This window comes from Mytilus galloprovincialis, chromosome 3 (genome assembly GCF_965363235.1).
Source record: "Mytilus galloprovincialis chromosome 3, xbMytGall1.hap1.1, whole genome shotgun sequence".
NCBI classification, from domain to species: domain Eukaryota; kingdom Metazoa; phylum Mollusca; class Bivalvia; order Mytilida; family Mytilidae; genus Mytilus; species Mytilus galloprovincialis.
Genome location: NC_134840.1, coordinates 62,728,368 through 62,750,186, shown reverse-complemented (window position 1 = coordinate 62,750,186; position 21,819 = coordinate 62,728,368). Strand labels below are relative to the sequence as shown.

Sequence of the window (21,819 nt, the reverse complement as noted above, 5' to 3'; positions counted from 1 at the left end):
CACTGTGATATCCTACATATGTTTTCATTGACATATTTGACCTAATGGTCATTTTACACATAGTTTTGGACAAAAAAGATATGATCAACAGCCAACCCATATAAGACATTTTATGCACATTAATATCATTGTAAGCTACATCTTCAAGCAAACTATTTTTTCAGGTTAAGCTGTTGCGTGTATCTTATTTAAAATCACACGATCTTAAAATGGGACTATTTCATCAGGGTATGCAGATTGTCACTAAACTTCAAGTTTGAAGCTTAAAAAATGAATTTGCATATTAAAAGTACAATTACTGATGTTTGACAGACACATGTCGTATGAACATTCAAATGGTGTGATTTGGAATATTAATGATATTTTCAGGGGCATTGAGTGACCTTCTCCTCTCCACATTTTATTTATGTACTTTGAGAATCTTATTGATTGATTGATTCTTAGAGTTTAACATCCTTTTAACACTATTTGCTATTGCGGCAATCAATTGTTTTTCTTTTCTTTTTTTGTGTGGATGAAGTCATAGTGTTTTCGTACTGACGGAAACTTACAATCATCGTCAACTAAGATTTGAGTCGAAACATATACAGGAGAATGTGACTCTACCTGTATTGTATTTAAGGTTGATGTCTCATTGACATTTGTTTTACAGTTTTTCTTATCCACGTGTAAATATAACGTTTGAATCCATCTCAAATTTATCTGTTCCTCTTCGGACTTGATTTCAAAAGCACAAATTTAAATTGTTTTTTTTTCATCAGTTAATACTTATTGTACATTGATATTTGTAAATTAAAAAGATTTCTTTTTCAAATAGTTCCCTCGCACCTTTTATGGTTAAAGAACAAAAATGCGAAGAGCAACAGCTGAGATGTAGCTTGTACTAAGTCATAGAAAAAACAGATGTTTTCCATTCGTTCCAATTCATGGTTGATAAAGTCTTACGTTTGATTTTGTTAGATTTTATGGACTTTCAAGTTTTTACCTTGGAGGTCCATATTTGTTAATCCTTTTTCAGCTAGGTAACTATATCGGTGAGATCAAAGGAATTTTATTTATTTATTTGTAAAAATTGATATAAACCTGTCAAAATCGATGTAAATCTGTCATTTAACCACGTTCAAACATAAAGTACATATAACATTCAAAATTGTATTCGTATAAACAAAACTGAGGTACAATAAAAAAAAATATGATAATACAAAAACTGTCATGAATTGGAACCAAGCACATTGTCTGTATTTATCTGTATTCTTTTGTTCATTTTAATATCCACCCTGAAAATAGAAAATTCAAATTGCAAGAATATGAAAAAAACATACTTAACATTTCACAAATACCTATACATTTATATGGACGTAGCATGTTATTACATCTGTTATTGAAATATAAGGTTTTCAATTTCAATCAGCGAAAACTTTTTTTACCATTTGAAGTATTGTTGTGGTTTTTTTTTTTTTTTAATTAGGAACCCTCGCTTCTTATGAACACATGGGTGGAATCTATAACCAAACGGTACATCAATGAAAGCCGAAACGCTCATAGGTCAACTTTGACTAAGGTGGAGATGGAAAAAAAGTTGTGCAAAATTACAGTGAATTTATTTATTTTATTTAGTAATTTTGATACTTTTTTCGATCATTAATGGAATTTACACGAGCACAGCTTAATAATGTACTATAATGCTGTAAAAATGCAATGTGTCTTGGAGTGAAAGACATATTCTTTTTTAAGATACCAATTATCCTATTTTGTTTAGAAGTGTCCATTTATGCACAAAGGTATGACATTGCAACATTTTCAACTTTAAAAATAAGCTTATTTTATCTGATGGTTTAATATCAAAGCAATGCACTGTGTAGTTTTTTAAATATTTATAAACATATGTTCTATTTGTTTGGCTTTATAAATATTTTGATATGAGTGTCACTGATGAGTCTCATGTAGACGAAACGCGCGTCTGGTGTACTAAATTATCAATCTAATTAAAAACCGATCTCTCATCGCTCCCGTTTTCTGATATGTCGCGTGGGAGATCTAACGAAACTGGCTTTGAGGTCACATGTGAGTGAACTAAAAGTTATGAATTTATAATGATATGCACATGAGTTGACGACCTATTAATAAGCCAATCAAAAAAGTTTATGAATTATTTTGACTAACGATTTCGTCGTAAATAAAATGAGTTGCATCCCTTTACCTTACGTTAAACTTTCCAGATCGTGGAAGACTCAATTTCATTGGTCGAAAAGACACACCTACGAGGTCACTCACAAGTGACCTCAAAGCGGGTTTCGTTAGATCTCCCACACGACATATCAGAAACAGGAGCGATGAGAGATCGGTTTTTAATTAGATTGCTAAATTATAATCCTGGTACCTTTGATAACTAGTTAAACTATTTCGAAATCATCTGAGTATATTTCTCAAATCTAATTAATATTTAAATTCGATACGTTTCATCAACATTTACGTTTTGACTTCTGAGTAAAATTAACTACGAGGCTATTTGTCATAACTCTTGATCAACATAAGTGACATTGCAACAACACTTAATGTGTTAAGATTGAAAAGCTAAAGTGACTAACAGTTCGCAACAAATGTTATCGACACTATTGTTGTTAGGTAAAGATTAAGTATACCGAATTTGATGTGTTTCAGTTCAATGCATGTATCATCTGTCCTTTTTATTTGTAATTTCAATGTAAGTATAAAGAAGCTACACATAAAGATGCTCTAACAAAGACTGCATTATTGTTTCAAAAAGAAGCAATTTCAACAAAAGATATTTTATTCTAAATAAACTTATCATAGATACCAGGATTACATTTTGTAATTACGCTAGACGCGCGTTTCGTTTACAAAAGACTCATCAGTGACGCTCGAATCCAAATAAGTTAAAAAGACCAAATAAAGTATGAAGTTGAAGATCACTGAGGACCAAAATTCCAAAATGTTTTGCCAAATACAGCTAAAGTAATCTATTCCTGGGATAGAAAAGCCTAAGTATTTCAAAAATACACTTACCTTTCGTTTTTTGTAACTATTTCCGTACGACTTTGGTTTGGCATATCCATATGTAGGTTTTTTGTTATAAGTTTTTCCGTATGCTTGAGGTTTGGCATATGTTTGTTTAGAATATGTTCTTGGTTTAGCATATACTCTAGCGTAAGTACGTGGTTTTGCATATGGTTTAGGTTTTCCATAGGGTTTAGGTTGTCCATAGGGTTTAGGTTGTCCATAGGGTTTAGGTTGTCCGTAAGACAGTCCATATGTCATTGGTTTGCCATATGACTTTTTTCCGTACGTTACTACCCCGTATGATTTTTTGGCGTAAGTTGGTTTCCCATATGTTTTTCTTGGCTGAGCGTATGGCTTTGCATAAGTGTTTTGCTTTTGGTAAGATTTAGCATACGTTCGGGGTTTATCATATTTCATTCCATACGGTTTTGGTTTGGCGTAAGGTTTAGCATAGGTTTTTGGTTTTTCATAAGATTTTCCATACGATTTTGGTTTTTCATAAGATTTTCCATATGTTTTTTTATCATATGATTTACTATAAGATTTTTTACTTGGTGGATCTTGTGACATTGGAGCATTATCAGCTGGTAGCGGAATTGTATCGATTATATCAACAAATTGCCCATTAGGATCAGGTGATAAAGATCCGCTTAAGGGATCAAGCGCCAAAGGATCTGCCAATGGATCAGGACCGCAATTTGGTCCTGGACAACCTCCTGGAGCTTGACCCTGTGCGGGTAGACTCTGACCTCCCATTGATGGGTCCAGTAAAGGATCTACACAACCTTGTCCTTGGCATCCTGGTTGACCTGGATTTTGACCAGCCGGTGAAGCCTGTCCAAGTGGATCTGCGAAGAGAGGATCGAGCCCATTTGGTTGTTGTTGCCCACCTCCCTGTCCTAATGCTGCATTTTTATCCATAGGAATGATTAGGTAGGCTTGTTGTTTACCTTGTCCTCCATTTCCAGATAACAATTGAGATATGTCAAAAGGAGGATTTCCGGCTCCACCACCACCACCGCCAGCATTTCCACCACCATTTCCACCACCATTTCCACCAAATAATTGTTGTATGTCAGCAGGGAGGTGTCCGAACTGAGCAGGATCAAGTCCTCCCATACCTCCTTGGCCACCTGGACCATTCATTGGTTCTGGATATGGTGACATCCCTTGTCCTCCGCCTCCACCTCCTTGATTGCCGCCTTGGCCTCCTCCTTGATTGCCACCTTGACCTCCTCCTTGACCTAATCCAGTTATTATTTCAAATTGTGGACCATTCCCTGCACCACCTTGTCCTCCTCCAGGAAGATATATTTCCTGGATAGGACTGTTTGGTCCTCCTCCCTGTGATCCTACTGGTAGATATTGTTCATAGAGAGGTAGATTCCCTCCTCCTTGACCTCCTTGACCTCCTTGACCTCCTCCTTGACCACCTTGGCCTCCTTGACCTCCTAGCATCTCCATAGGATTACCCCCATTTACCAATGCCCACTCTGGTCCTTGATATTGTGGATATAAAGGTTCGGCTTGTTGCTTTTGGCAATATACAGCTGTCAAACAACACCCGACTAATACGATGAACATCCTCATTTTGTAAGAAAGAGGCGCTGAAAAGGCAACACATTTTTATTAGCTTTATTACGTATTCATCTATTACATTTTGATAAGTGTGTCATGTCACGAAATAGTTTCCTCCTTTAGACTGTTAAATTATTCTTCATAAATTCTACAAAGAATAATTACTTAGAACCTAGATTGTCTAACGGCTCATTCTAAATGACTTTTAAACTGAGCGGAAGTTTTTTTTGTCAATATAAGTCAGCTTTGCAATGTCCGGATTTGTGACAGTTGTAAAAGAATATTGTTACGAAAAACCAATGTACTCAATTAACAATTAATACAGTAATAATAGTCATATAAACCTAATGACATTTTAGCGATTGTTATGGTAAATTCACCATAATATCATGGCTCACCGAGTTAATGATTAATAAAAATAACACTTTATTAGTTTTGTTCGTTTAAAATACTTGTCTTTGTTGCTTTTATCAGGAACCCAACCCCCTGGAATTATGAGATCTAAACAACTGAAAAAATATGCGAAAAAGTGAACCCAAAACAGTTTATTTAAACGTCTCTAGACCTAGCAAAGTAATAATAAACCATTGAAAAAATAAATATTATAAGCCGAAGAAAGATAGAACACCGTTCGATCTGGTCGTGACGTTGTGGAATGTCTCCTGAAAAGACTTCAACTTAACTATTCAAATCTATTGCGTTCTACAGCTGACTATATGGGATGGGTTTTGTCTGATAGAGTATATATCAGTTATTTGTAAAGGGGCTCCGGGAAAACACAGCAATAGAAGGCTGTGAACGACTTAAAGGTCGATGCCACTGCTGGTGGACGTTTCGTCCCCGATGGAATCACCAGCTCGTGGCCAAAATATTTGAAATCCAAAGCTTATATAAAAGATGAAGAGCTATAATCCAAAAGTTCCAAAAAGTATAGCCAAATCCATGAAAGGAATCAGAGCTTTGCATGAGGGAGATACATTCCTTAATTTATAATAATTTCTATCGTTTTGTAACAGCAAATTTTAATAACACAAAAAATCCGTATTTTCATGCCAGTACCGAAGTACTGGCTACTGGGCTGGTGATACCCTCGGGGACTAATAGTCCACCAGAAGAGGCATCGACCCAGTGGTAGAAATAAAATTAACGGTACCAATTTTCTTGCACCAGATGCGCATTTCGACAATACAACTTTTTTGAATTTGGATCCTCAATGCTCTTCAACTTTGTACTTGTTTGGCTTTATAAATATTTTGATATGAGCGTCACTGATGAGTCTTATGTAGACGACGTACTAAATTATAATATAAATTACCTTTGATAACTTAAACAGGAAAAGACACATAACATATTTAAAACCTACACCAAAGTATGAATAGCTTAATCAAAAGATTTTAGTCCATGGATAGTTATCATTGATTAAATTTGATTATCACGCATTTATTTTATATGATACTCTGAACCTTGAATATCAATTAATTTCAGATACCCATTGAATTCGGAGAAAACCAAATGTGGTATAATATTGGAAAAACTAATCTGAAACAATTTCAAAAAGGAATGCCTTTAATTGGTCTTTTAACAAAATTTCTTTTCGTAATTGATAATTAAATAACAAAATATGAATACTTACTCCTATGTGTTAATATCACCAATTGTAAGATGATTATATTTTTTTGCTGTTTAAATACCTTTCCTTTTCATAAAGAAGGCTGTCAATCACTTCTGCTTTTATATTAAATTTTAATTGAATTAATTACAATTTCATCATTCAAATATGCAAAAATCTTGATTTAAATACACATGCATAATGTTTGAAATAAAAATTAACTATTTGATAGGAAATGTGTCGCAAAATGATGAGCTTTTAATTGCTGCTTTGTCATATTTGCATATTAAAATAGTTTTGTCATCTTTCTAAGTATTTAATAACTTTCTAGGTGCAATTATCAAGTATGTGTTTTCGTCATTCAGAAATATGGTGGAATCTATTACTATATTGTGACGATATTGCTCATAATGTTTTGATAAACAAATGCATATATATATATTAGTATTAACGGTACCACGTGGGCTGCATCAGATGGGCATTTCAGCAATAGATATCTCTTCAGTAATGCTCGAGATAAAAAAAAATTGAAGAACCCAAACTTATACTAACGTTAAAGAGCTGATTAAACCATAAGAGGGCCTTATGTATATCCAATCCCGGATAATGATTCAGAGTTTTTCATGAGGAATGTACATTCCTTGGTTTAAAATAATTTTCAAAATTGTATAACAGAATAATGCAATTAAACTATATCCGTATTTTCATGCCAGTATTTAAATTCTGGCTACTGTGAAGATGAAATTAACAATTCACCACCAGATGTACTTATCCAAGATATATTTTAATATTAAAAGTACCAATTTTACTGCACAGATGCGCATTTCGACATTGAATGTCACTTTCGTGATGCTTGAGAATAAAACATTTGAAGAGCTAAAAACTTTAACAAACGTTGAGGATCTGATTTAACTAAAACGGACCTAGATAATAATAAGACACGACCAAGGAATCCTAGAGTAGTTACACTTGTAAATACAGCTGTTTTTCAAACCATGCCTGTTCATATTATTCATATATTATTTTGTTTTGTTTAGCTCCTGGTTTCCGGAATGAACACTATGTTTCATCTCAAAGAGACATGCTTGGGAATTTTACCAGGATTAATACAGACGGAAAGCGGCAAAATTGAGTTATGATGAATTCCCAAAGTGAAGGGAGGAGTAGTACAATATCTAAGTATACGTATATAAAAAAAATAGTATTGAATATGAACCTTTCATTCTAGGATATATATTTTTACGAAACTTTATGGGAAAGTGACACAGTTTCATCCGTAAAAGGATTTTCTTTCAAAAATGTTTTTGGAAATTGCATTGTCTATATTTACATAAGTTGAACCTAATTGACTACTTTCGTGTATTAGTAACGCGTATGGATTGCTTAAAATTGTTCCTAAAAACAACAAAAGTCTTGTGATGTAAATAAATAACTGCTTATGAACTAATTATGTAAACTGTATTCCTCTTCGTTTCGTAGTTTCAACCAGTTCCTTTTATCCCTTTTCGTGGCATTCTACCACATAAAAATGGGTCTGATATAGACAACATATGAATTCATCTGTCTATATAAAAAAAGAAGATGTGGTAGGATTGCCAATGAGACAACTCTCTACAAGAGACCAAAATGACACAGAAATTAACAATTATAGTTACCGTACGGCCTTCAACAATGAGCAAAGCCCATACCGCATAGTCAGCTATAAAAGGCCCAAAATGACAATGTAAAACAATTCAAACGAGAAAACTATCGGCCTTATTTAATTTAAAAAAGAACGAGAAACAAATATGTAACACATAAATAAACGACAACCACTGGATTGCAGTCTCAAGATATATGAAAACAGTATAACTGTATTTGTAATTATAGTTGAGCATGTAAGTTAATAAGTAAACTTTCTATGAGAAGAAATACCACCTCTCAGTCAAATTAACGACATATGGAAGCTGCAATACTACACAGAATTATTTCTCAGAAGAATAAATTCCATTGTAATTATCCCGTAAAATTGTTTCCTATTATAGTGATGTAGTGGTTTTCGGGCTTTTGTTTATAGGTACATTGTGTCTGTAATATATCGTAAAGAAATACATGTTTTGTGCTTAGTTTTTGTAGATATTGCAGTCCACTAATCGGTGATCTTTGTGGCTCATCGTATTGTTGTGCGTTTAGGTTGGTGTTGGGTTTTTTCTAGGTCCGTTTTTGTTTGGATACATAGTAAATGGTTACAGGAATTATCATAAAGTAGAATGATAATGATATTGTGTGACTATATGATAGTCGAGATAACTAACAGACTTCCGAATAGATTACATTGCATATCTTTTTACTAGTGGTTTGTACAAATTAAATTATTTTTAAAATATGTAAATTTACTATTATGTGTTTTAACTTAACCCCTTACTACACAGAGTCATCATATCTAATTAGTGATTATGAATGAAGAATTTCGCATGTGATATTAATCATACCAGCTTTCATATTCATTTCTTATTAATTCTAATATAATATACATAGGATAATTAAACCGTGGCAATTATTTCCGATAGTTTGAAGTCTGTTCAAGTGAAATGACACAATTCTGATGATTGCATGTAAGTTTAACCGTATTTTAAAATTATTAATTCCGCAATAAAACTGAATTAAGCAATTCGAGTAAAAAGTTGTTTCTCAACCATCAGATTCTTTATAAATCAATTCATTATCGGTAGTAACATGTTTATTTTTTTTTTCAAATATGACTTTGAAATTTATCACAATATACTAATTTTAAATAACTCATATTCTGCGCTGGTTTAATTTATTCTGTATCATAGCTATTATGCACTAAACAGGAGAAAAAACTGGGGGAGTACAATACTTTATAAAGTATACAATCTATCAATTATCACAAGAATTATTGTTTTACACTTAAGCTGCATAAACTGCGCGAAGAAACAATAAAATTGCATTAGATAATTAAATTAACAAATGTCAAATGAAACAATAGAAGACAGTTGTGGTATTTTAACAGGATGTTTCTTACCACTTAATTTAAGTAAATAGTTTTATATATTTAATAACATTGTTTTTAACCTACATTAACATAATCGAACTCAAATTAAACATTTGTAGTGTGGCTTCCTCTTATCCTTGTGCGGTGCAATCGTGGGTAATTAAAATTCTCTCTGTATACATCATATTAGAATAAATAAGATAAAAAGTACTATTAACAATAGCTAGTACCTTAGTAACCCGAATAGGTCATCTGTAAAAAAAAATACGACATGTTGACATTCACGTAGGAATAAGAATCAAAAGATAGGAATAAAATCTTCCGAGTGTGTTCTCATTCCTAACAAAAGCATTGGTTTTGATAAGAAAATAACACTTTGTAAATATTAGACTAATTGGACAATTATTTACTTTGGTACAGTGTATCCAATTTCATTATATATAGCAAATACATTGCCTTGTATCGTTTCTTTTGTTCGATATCTTCGTTTATAATATAAGCAATTGTAAGAAACAAAAGTTCCAGCTTCCGCGAGTACACTTATATAAGTACATGTAAGTATCAAGGTTTTTTATCTACAATTTTTATTTTCTTGGTTGAGCATTCCTGGTGAAGTTCAATCCTGAAAAGAGCTATCTATTATATAATAAAATTGAGAATAGAAATGGGGAATGTGTTAAATAGACAACAATATGACCAAGGAGCAGACAACAACCGAAAGCCACCAATTAGTCTTCAATGCAGACCAATATATATTTATGAGAGTTATTTTCATTTTTGACTGCTATTGTCCGACAGTATCATCAGATACTTAAAAAGTAGTAAGTGCTTCGGAACTGACAAATTTGTAACAAACACATTTAAGTCATATATATATATATATACAGTCAATGTATATCATACAGCTTCTCATGTGTTTTCGGATAAACGACGAAATACAACGGGACGGCATTTGCTCTCATGATCCAATTGGGAAAGGTGGACTTAATATGAACATGTTAGGTCAGAATTTGAGGCTATAAATTGACGACACCAATTAAGGCAACAGTAGTATACTGCTGTTGCAATTCGTCAAATAATACTTGAATAAAAAAGTCATATGCACAGTAATACTTATAATCGCCGACGAAACAACTTTCCACTAGATACCGAAGACGAAGACTTATATAACTATAGGTTATCATAACGCCTTCAATAATGAGTATAATGAGTCTGAGTATTTTTCACCAAGCATTTTCTATGAATATTATTTGAAAGCAAATAAGTTTAATTGATAACCAACAGAAAAAGTACTAGTATATATTGCTTTCAGTAACTCCCAATAAATTTTATGCGGTATTATTCAGTCATTCGGGGTTTTAAACAGTCTGATATAAGCATAACAGTGCGCAATATAATGCATAAGTACCGGGCCACGTCCACTTGTATTTTTGTCCATCTGATGAGTTAAGCCTTTTTCAACTGATTTTTATAGTTCGTTCTTATGTTGTACTGTTATACCACTGTCCCAGGTTAGGGGGAGGGTTGGGATCCCGCTAACATGTTTAAACCCGCCACATTATTTAAGTATGTGCCTGTACCAAGTCAGGAGCCTGTAATTCAGTGGTTGTCGTTTGTTTTTGTGTTACATGTCTTATATGGATAGTTGTCTCATTGGCAATCATACCACATCTTCTAAATTTTAAAATTAAAAAATGTAATTTTATAAATAGAATGTCGTACATATCGTACATATCTCATAATATTTTGAGAAAATGGTGTTGATAACAGATCTTTGATCATCTGGCAATTGTGATTGCAACTCACTCACTCACTCATCCTCTTCGTGCCTGTCAGCACATAAGGCCTCAAACTCTGATTGTAACATACTGTGTCTATTGTTGAATTATTTTATGTTGAAGCATAAATGCAATGCGCGTGTTACTTTTGGTTTGTTGCCTTACTGACATATTCATTCATCAAATTTTATTCTCAAAATATATAAAAGGCAACAGTAGTGTACTGATGTTTTATAGTCATCAAATATATCCGAGTAGCAAACTAAAACCGGGGGAAATACAACAACCAGAAGAAAAAACAACAGAACAACAGAAACAATGAACACTGAACTACAACAAAAGATAACGCCAACATACAAAGCAACAGACAGTATATAACAACTGACTTTGTAAAAGAAATTTTAAGAATAAGCTTGATTTATCATCTATTATAGAAGAGACTAGTATACATAGTTTGCACATACATGTATTTGACAATAGCATGAATAGGTCTGTAGCGTATGATACTAATATTAAATTCAACTAGGGTTTCAAAATAGTTCCACTGCTATAAACCACCTTTTGCCTCGTGCCTAAGGTTATTTTGATTACTACAGGTGTGTTAAATGTGTGTACGTTTATTGCGTTAATAAATGAAAAAAATCTGAAATAATACCTTATTTCATTTTAGCATTAATGTGTTGGAACTAAGTATTATACATTAACATAACGTCTTACATTATATACAAGATTTTAATGATGTAAAAACATATACAGATGATAAGGTTCACAAAAAAGTGTGACCACACAGAGAAATCATTTGATTTTGACAAATGAATACTCAGAGTTATTGCCTTTTCAGTTATTTTGATTGACAGTACAAGATAATACATTAGATATAGAACATGACAATTGATTTATACCGTTAATATAATATATATTGTATTTATATATGTATGTATTGCGTACGACTGAACGTTAATACTTGCTCAGCACAGAGTTTTGCCATATACTCTACCCATGTATATATTTGTGAAAAATGATAACATGGATAAACAGAAAACATAGAATCTTTAAAAATTCTGTATGTTGCGACAATGAATAAGACGTTATTTCAATGCAGTAGAGCTCTAATTCTATTCTTTTTTTTAGAAACGTCATATTTAACAACATGAAATGTTGTCATAAGAAAAGCAAGTCTCCAAACACCAGAAAATCAAATTAAGGTTATTCAATTGGACATGTTCAGGTATTCATAATTATATTTATTGAATTCTAATACACCTGCTTGATAGTAATACTTTGGACCACCAAAGAAGGTTATATATGACTTTTTCTTTTTAAATTTTAACGTTCCAAAGTTATGGGTCTTGATTTTTAGCCGATAAAAACAAATTAAATGGTAAGGATAAAAACAGTTTCTATTGCTTTTTTGCTGTATACAACTATGTGTTTTTTTTTCGGATTTTTGTTTCTTCATTGCATCCACAAGACATGTCCTTATTCTTCAATACACTTGACAATCTGTATGTGTTGTCCTAAAAGAATAAAGAGTTGCTTTATTTGTTTGTCCCAGATTAAACTATGTAATTGCATCTTGTCACTTCGGTTGTGATAACCTTCTGATAGATGTTAAACGACCATTTGCATTGAATTGACTGAATGATTCAACTTGAATGTATCAAAGGTTGAGACAGAGATGCAATAACCACTAGATGCATTTTCTCAACAATAGATTTTCCACTAGTAAGCATACATACACGTGAAGTTTTCGAATTGATAAGGATTTAATTAGAAAAAAATGTAAAGTGGTCATAATGAACTTATAAACCTTGAATGCGTTGCTTAATATACCGGACTCACTAAACAGATATCATCAAAATGGAAACCAGTATTGATAGATTGTTAATAACTTCATTTTGAAAAATACATTCAACTATAACAATTAATTAAAAAGTAAAAGTTAGACGTCACCGGGACCAAACAAAGCGGAATATATAAAGCCAAAGTATAAGAAGCTCATGAGTTTTCAAACTTAATCACTTGGTGTTTTTTGTATATGTTTTTGTTTATGTCTGTAGGTTTGTTCTTTCGCTCTTTGGTATATCATTCCTTAACTAATGCGTGCTTCCAGGTAACAAAACTTCTAATCTTGTATTTTTAGTTTTATTCGAAATTCTAAGATTTTCTTATCCCAGGCATAGATAACCTTAGCCGTATTTGGCATAACTTTTTGGAATGTTTGGTCGTCGATGCTTTTCAGTTTTGTACTTGTTTGGCTTTATAGCTTTTCAGATATGAGAGTTACTGTGAGTCTTATGTAGACGAAACGCGCGTCTGGCGTATTAAATTATAAGCCTGGTACCTTTGATAACTATTATGAAATTTGTTACTAATTTTATTACTTGAACCAATTAAACAAACCCTTAGTTATCTGTGACTGCAGACACTCAATACCTCAACGCAATACTTATTAGCAAATTAATGGGCATGACCCTTTGTAGACAAAACGTTTGATTGTGTACAAAATTTATCTTTGTATCTATGACGAGTTCATTTATCACAAGTATGTTCTTTTTATTGACAGCTGTATTTTTTTTTAAATATATCGTGATTTGTTTTATCAATATTTTAAATTGGACCCAGGAAAGAGGGCAATCGAAGATTCCTTTAAAAAATTAAATGGGAACCTCTGACGAAAGAGGAAATAGAGACTATTGTATAATGTAATCAACTTACAAAATTCCAATTCTATAATTTTGAAGATGTCATCCTGTCTAACAGATTATGATAGTTATGTTATGAATGAATGAATCACAGTGACCTTATTGACGTGTGTTTTATTTGCACTGAACTATATTTGACAATTTTAAGACAGACTTATACCGATACAAGATATATCTATTTATGAAAACGTCTGCTTGAGACCAACCGTAGTCAACCATATCAAGAAGGGGTTACTTGTTAGGTCAATTCTGTGGAACCAAAGACATAACAACATAGACTTCTTCTGTAAGACATAAAAAAAGTATACAAAAACTTAGATTGTGACGAATACTTTTGTATTTTTTCAAACTGTTTTTATAATTGTGCATGCATTTCATAAATATTGAAGTCATATTGTATCTAGTTATTTGATCATTTTATTGTTGCCACCAATATTCTGGATTTTTGCGTGCATGTAAATAGTTATCAAAGGTATCAGAATCATAATTTAGTACGCCAGACGTGCGTTTCGTCTACATAAGACTCATCAGTGAAGTTCATATCAAAATATTTATAAAGCCAAACAAGTACAAAATTGAAGAGCATTGAGGATCCAAAATTTCAAAAAGGTTTGCCAGATATGGCTAAGGTAATCTATGCCTGGGATAAGAAAATCCTTAGTTTTTCGAAAAATTCAAAGTTTTGTAAACAGGTTTTTTTTTAAATCTACATTATTGATATTCATCAACACTACTGGGCCGGTGATACCCTCGGGACGAAACGTACACCAGCAGTGGCATCAATCAGTGGTGTAAATAGTTATCAAAGGTACCAGGATTATAATTTAGTACGCCAGACGCGCGATTCGTCTACATAAGACTCATCAGTGACGCTCATATCAAAATATTTATAAAGCCAAACAAGTAGAAAATTGAAAAGTATTGAAGATCCAAAATTCCAAAATGTTGTGCCAAATACGGCTAAGGTAATTTATGCCTGAGATAAGAAAATATTTAGTTTTTTCGAAAAATTCAAAGTTTTGTAAACAAGATAAATTAAAATGACCACATTATTGATATTCATGTCAACACCGAAGTGTTGACTTCTGGGCTGGTGATACCCTCGGGGACGAATCGTATTTACTGTTTCTCGATTATGTTGTCGTGTATAAGACAGTTACTTTTCCTGTAAATTGAACCCATAAAAAGCTTGAATTTACTTCTTACTCTCACTTGACCAGGATGTCCTTCCAAAAACTATGTAATCTGTCACAGGTTTATAATTTTATACGCCAGACGCGCGTTTCGTATACAAAAGACTCATAAGTGACGCTCAGATCAAAATAGTTATAAAACCAAATAAACTATTCATTGGCAACACCATTATTTTCAGATTTAATTATACGAATAGATTGATAATGAGAAATGAAAGTCTTTGAAAGTCTACACCATACTCAATTTTGACTAATGTTGATCCCCATGTATGTTGTGTAGTGATAAGAAAAGTGTTTTCAAATCTTTAGGTTTCAACGTTCCTAGTAAAACTAGAAAAGAGCTTCGTACACATCAAATCTATAAAATGTTGTTTTATGTAAACCTTGTACTTGTTCACGTTAATGTTGAAATAATTTAAATCTCATTATTACCTATGATCACCTATTGCCTTGATGTTGTGGAGATTATTGTGGATACTATTGAAGATGGTCAAGTCCTTGGTCGATCATCAACTTAATATTGGATTCCTAAAAAAACGATAACAAAAGAATTGATCAAAATCAAACAAATTCGACAAAATGAATCTCGTCCTGGTAAGTGCACCGAAAACACATTTTTTTTTATAAAGCTACACTGTTTTTGTTATTGATAAGATTCCCGAACTTATTATCCCAATATGTAAATTGCACATCTCATGAATTCTACTAAATTTTGCAAGACAAGTAAAAAATAGTATAACGTTCATTTCAATCGTCGAAATTTAAACCATTCAAAAGTAGATATACTACATCGCATACACCTTGAAACATTCCAATTATATAACTTCATAAATGCTTGTCCTGTCAAACGGTGCATATCACATTCATTAAAATGTTTAATTTGATATATCACAAAATCTGCGCTTCTGTCCTTTGGTATCAAGATCAAAAAGAAAAATGCAAATCTTTCGTCTTTATACTCGATGCCTAAACTTTACAAAAGTTCTTATAAAGAATGCCAAGAATGATAAATAGCCTGATAGTAAAAATGTTACACGATACATTTTTCTACAGTTCTTAATAGTTTTATATTTGACCAATGACCCTGATATCAAAATAGGCATCGTGTGTAATAAGTACCGATTATCAGGTTATCTGCATGTTGATATCATAAAATATCAGCTGCGAGACATAATATGAAGCTTTTTGTCGAGTGAGCGTAGCGAACGAGATCAAAAAGCCTTCATACAATGTCAAGCAGCTGATATTTTACATATCAATATGCAGATAATCTGATAATCGATTTATCGGGCTATATTTGCGTGTTTCGGAAGTGTTTTCTTTGTTTCACCAGCACACATAAGATGACTGGATAAGTTCGGGTCAAAGTTATTAACGTCGGTTCAAACATTATGACGTCGCTGATATGTTCGGGTCAAAGTTATTAAGGCCGGGTCAACGTATTTGACGTCACAAAGACATGATACGGAATAATATTAAGAGCTGAACAGAGTGATATAGACAGTGGGACGACCGATAATGTTTATTAATTATCGCATTTTGTGAAGTACCTTTCTCTATCAAACGTTTTGCGCCATTCAGACTTTTCTGTTTTTTGTTCTCATCTAATCTATTTCTGGGGTAAAAAATCTTCAGTATTAATTATGACAATGTTTTTTTTTTTGGTTTTTTTTCGTACTAACGGTCACTAACAAATTAAAAATGGAACAATCGTATATAGATCTATGTTTATATTAAATTATATTATATACAACACAATTTAAAGCAATAATAAACATATTTTTGTCAACAATTATTATATTCTTTATTCGCAATTTAATTTCATTTCGTGAAGTCATTAGTTCTAACAATATTAGCAAGCAAGAGGCTAAAAAAATATACAGATTTCATTTAAGGAGGCTCGAGGGTATAAAAAATTCAGAAAAAAATTAAACATTTATTTTTCATTACAATTTTTATTAGTTACCTTTGTAGTTGTTACTTTATCATATGGTAAAAAAATCATTCAAAACAATCAATTGGTGTTGGCCCCAGATGAGTTTTAAAATGTATACATCTTTGAAAAAGTTCCAAATTATCTCCCTTTGGTGGAAAAATGCCATTTTGTGGCTTTAAAATTGAAATATCTTTTTTAACTCATCGGTGACCTATATTTTTTAATATAATTTCCATATAAGCTGTAATTAAACTAAATTATTGTAAAATTTGAGCGATTTCTGTAATAAATTTCTTTTTTTTATTTCGATATTACCTTTATTTCTTCTATTACTTCCACAGAAAAAACCCACCTTTACAAAAACGTATGCTTCTTTCGAAGGCAGATTGTGAACGGTAAATGAACGGTGACCCCACTTTTTTATTTTATTTTTCTATTAACTATAAGATAAAGTTCATTTATAGAAAAATATAGAGAAATCCTATATAAATGATTTAGACCCGCGAACCCCCTTAAATCGTGTTAAAAGTAGATAATGAAGAACCCATTATAACCAACTTCAAAAATTCCAATTACATGTATACAACTATGTACAGTTGTATCCTGTCAAACAGATTTTGACAGCTAGGTTAATTATTAATGATTCACATTGACCTAAATGGGATGTCTTTTAAAGCACGGAACTATATTTGACAATTGTAACAGGTGTTAACACAGATACATTTTTATTTTATGAAAACATCCCCTTTGGATTTTTTTTATAAGTTAAATTGTTTGTTTAAATTTCAGTGAAATTAAAGACATCATTAGTATACATTTTCTTATATATTCAAAGAAAACATAAAATAGAGAAAATTTAATTATTATGCATATATGTATATACTTCTTTCTACTTTCTAGAAATTACATTTTTGTATATGGATTTCATTATTATCATCTTTCTATAACAATATAAATAAATATATGATAAATTGCTTGTTTGCATTTCAGTGAAATTAAAGACATGATTATAATAGATTTTCGTATATATTCAAAGAAAGAAATTACAAAGAAAATTAATCATGCATCTGTGTAAACTTTTTTCTAATTTTTAGATATTACATTTTGTATATGTATTTCATGATTATTATCTTTCCATGAAATAACGTAATCATGATAGTTGTAAGTTTATTTTGGCAAATAATATATTATAGGGTAGATATATTTTTATTATTCAAAATATATGAAAAGTCTGGAGTAATTGATAATTGAGCTGCCCATCCCTACCACAAAAAAAAAAAGAAGCGTACCCCTCCTGCCGAGTATATAACAAAAAGGCAATATATTTCGGGATCATTCTAATTTGCCTCAAAACTGAAGAGTACATATGTACATACTTTATGGAGATAAGATATGTGTCATCGTGGTCTCATTCATACTTTGAGTTATGTTATTGGTGCGTGCAGCCTTTATGTAAATGCAAATTCATTTAGTCGTCTTTGTGCATATATTAGAAGTCAAAAACAAAAAGATTAGACAAGAAAAACAGGAGTGCACATACTGAAATATCTTGCTTGCTTTAGTGATCAGGTTAAATTGATGTTGAAATTAAAAAAGGAAATGTTACACTACAAATATAATATAAAAATTACCATGATCAATAATCCGTGTAAATGAGGTTAGGGTCAGATGAATCCTGTCAGACATACACATATACCTTACAATCATTTCATACCTTAAATATAATTAACAAAGTGCGTATAGTTTTTAAAAAAATCAGACTTCACCACAAAAATGTAGCATTGGTCTTTGAACATGAAAATGAGGTCGGATAAACTTGATGGACAGACAATTACAATTTTTAAACATTCCATACACCTTGTATAGTTGACCTATTACTTTTGGTATCTGAGAAACCGATTTTAACTGGAAAACTCAACCAGTCTGAATGATGAAAAAGAAGTCAATGTAAGATAAAATATAACAGACGGACATATACACTTTAGCTTTATAAATATTTTGATATGATCGTCACTGATGAGTCTTATGTAGACGAAACGCGCGTCTGGCGTACTAAATTATAATCCTGGTACCTTTGATAACTATTTACAATTGATCAGTAAACTTTATTTAATAGAACCATTTCTTATAGTATTTGAAAGAAAAATGCACTTGCTGAAATGTCTTGCCAGCTTTACATATGATTGAAATCATATTGAGAGTCTAAAATATTAATGTTAATTACGTAAGCACGTTACCGTTTTTGATATTTTGTGGTCTTTGATGGATCATGTTAGTTGTTATGCATGTTGTATCGACTACTATCATATTATTTGTTTGTGCGTTTCTCTGTTATAAAAATGGTCTTGTTTGTGGTGTATTTCTGTCAAGAAGGGTTATAGCAATATGTTTTAACATTGTCATAAAGCAGGGAGTTAAACTATGTTCAACCCACTCATGTTTCTCTTTAAATGTCCTGTACCATGTCAAAAATATTGCAGTTATAATCAAATAGTTCGTTTCTATGCGTGTTGGCGTTTGTATTTTGTTGCACTTCGGTGTTCCTGTTGTTCCTTTGTTTTCCTCTTATATTTGATGTGTTTCCTTCGGTTTTTGTTTGTAACCCAGATTTGTTTTTTTCTCAATCCATTTATGACATTTGAACACCAATATACTATTGTTGCTTTTATTTACTACAAATATCACATATACTCAACATTATCAATGATCCATGTCTATAAGGAAGGTCATAGTCAGTTGAACCATGCAAGACAGACAAGAACACCTTCCAATCATCCATACACCAAATATACTTCACCTATTAGTCATAGAATCTGATAAGCTGATACAATTAAGAAAACTTCACCTTGACCAATGAAACAGATAAAACGGCAAATTCTCGTCATTGACCAATGAAGTTTAAAATGAAGGCAATGTCATATGGACACTGCCAGACAGACATAAGTACCTAACAATAATTTCATACACCAAAGATGTTGATCAATTGTTATCCGAAATGTGGACTTGATTATGAAAATGTAACCTGGCCAACTGATGCGTGAAATCAGGACACACAAACTGTATCTTATACACAAGTACAACAAGGTACCCATATACCAAATATAGTTATCTCATTACTCATAATAAGGGAGAATCTTATACCAATTGATAACAGACCAAATAAAAAAACATAACATTGACAAATTTACAAAACTTAATATTCACTGTATTTGGCAAATCTTTCAGAAATTTGGATCCTCAAAGCTCTTAAACTTCGTTCTTTAGTTGAGCTTTTAAAACTTGTTTATTCGAGCATCACTAATTGCTCCTTTGTAAATCTTTGAGGAGTTTATTGACCAACAAACCATGAAAATAAGATCAAGATCACATGAAATCTGCATACTATTGTTTGTCTGTTTGTCTTTTTCATTTTTAGCCATGGCGTTGTCAGTTTATTTTCGATTTATGAATTGACTGTCCCTCTAGTATTTTTGTACGTCCCTCTTTTAGGAATCATTGATACCTCCTATTCCCTTGATTCTCATTCTTTGGTGAACCCTGTCTATTGGTTTATGAAAAATGCAATTGAGGTCAAGGTCAGATAATACCTGGTGTTACATGTTTGAATAACCAGTACACCTTACAATCATTCCATACATCAAATATGGTTGATCTTACAACTTGACCACAAAATCCTAAAATTAATCACTGATCAATGAAATGAGGTAGAGGTCAGATGAACTCTGTCTGATGGACATGTAGACCTTGCAAGCAACCCTTATACCAAATATACATATATCCTATTACATGTAATAAGAGAGAAAATTTCATGACAAATTATTAATAAACAGTTTTTTAACCAAGAAAATAAGACTGACAGAAACTTTCTTACATAAAGCATTTGTTTACAAAGTATGAAACATCTAAGTATCGTGCCTCTGAAATATAGGGCTTATAAAAAAACAGTTTGGTCACCAACTCCAAAAACTAATCTCAATGTTTTTAACGAAAGTTAAAAGTGAGACAAAAACCATTGAGTAACAATCTTATTTTCAGAAAGTTGTAAGATCTCTCTTCTCTGGTAGATTCAGACCAGAGATTCAGTATTGTTGTAACACTAGTTTATTGTCAATACAGATCCATTGAATTCAACAACCACTACTGGATACACTTGAAACTAATTTAAAAACCCTTCAAGTAAAGTGCCTATATAAGTACTAAAATATAAGATGTTTGAAATATACATAATTTATTTACAAACTTTACATATTGCTAATTTGCTACTTACATATTTTCAAACTGTCATTTGAAATATTTGTATATATGAAAAGAATAAATGTATCATTTTTTTAATCAATACATGTTTCAAATGAGATTAATCATAACACCAAAAACTACAATAGGTTTTCCATCTCTATGTTATATAGTACAAATACAATGCTTTTATGGAATATGAAGTTTTGATATATCAGAGTTGAAACATTGACACTATGCTTGTCAAGTTCTAAACATAAGTTTTGAATTGACACTATGTGTGTCATTTTCTAAACATAAATTTTGAATGGACAAAATCAAAAATCAAAAGATATATTTCTTTGAAATTCCATGTTAAAAAGCCTAATGCAAATTTCACCTTTTTCCAAATAGATTTAGCTCACAAAACCTTTTCTCCAAACAACCATATTCCTGAACCACTTGCTAACATCTCTATTGTATTTATAAAGCTATGAGACTGGAGACTAACTTGTGAACCCTTTTTCAAATCACCAAAAAAATATTTAAAAAATACCATCATAGTCTTTAACAACGCAACAAAATAGAACCATTTGATTTTCATGAACTGACATAATTAAACACCATAAATCTTACTATAGTTATATCAAAATATATATAATGCCTATATAATGTTTGATAAATTCAAAATGGAAAATCCTGACTGATGAGAAATCATAGTATAAATTTATTAGGTAATAAATCACTATAGATCAGCATAATTACATAAAAAATAATAAAAATAAATTAAGA

General features: G+C 31.7%; 1 protein-coding gene across 1 annotated transcript; it reads right to left on the bottom strand.

The window, feature by feature from the left end:
* Window positions 1-1,034: 1,034 nt before the first annotated feature.
* Window positions 1,035-4,622, bottom strand: LOC143068595 (uncharacterized). The gene is made up of 2 exons (XM_076242782.1): window positions 3,028-4,622; window positions 1,035-1,277 (listed from the first exon to the last, which is right to left on the bottom strand). The coding sequence occupies exons 1-2, from the start codon at window positions 4,609-4,611 to the stop codon at window positions 1,266-1,268; spliced, it is 1,596 nt and encodes a 531-aa protein (XP_076098897.1). The 5' UTR covers window positions 4,612-4,622; the 3' UTR covers window positions 1,035-1,265.
* Window positions 4,623-21,819: the final 17,197 nt, after the last annotated feature.

Excerpts from the sequence above, each read along its gene's own strand:
- LOC143068595 (XM_076242782.1), bottom strand. The coding sequence starts at position 4,611 with ATGAGGATGTTCATCGTATTAGTCGGGTGTTGTTTGACAGCTGTATAT.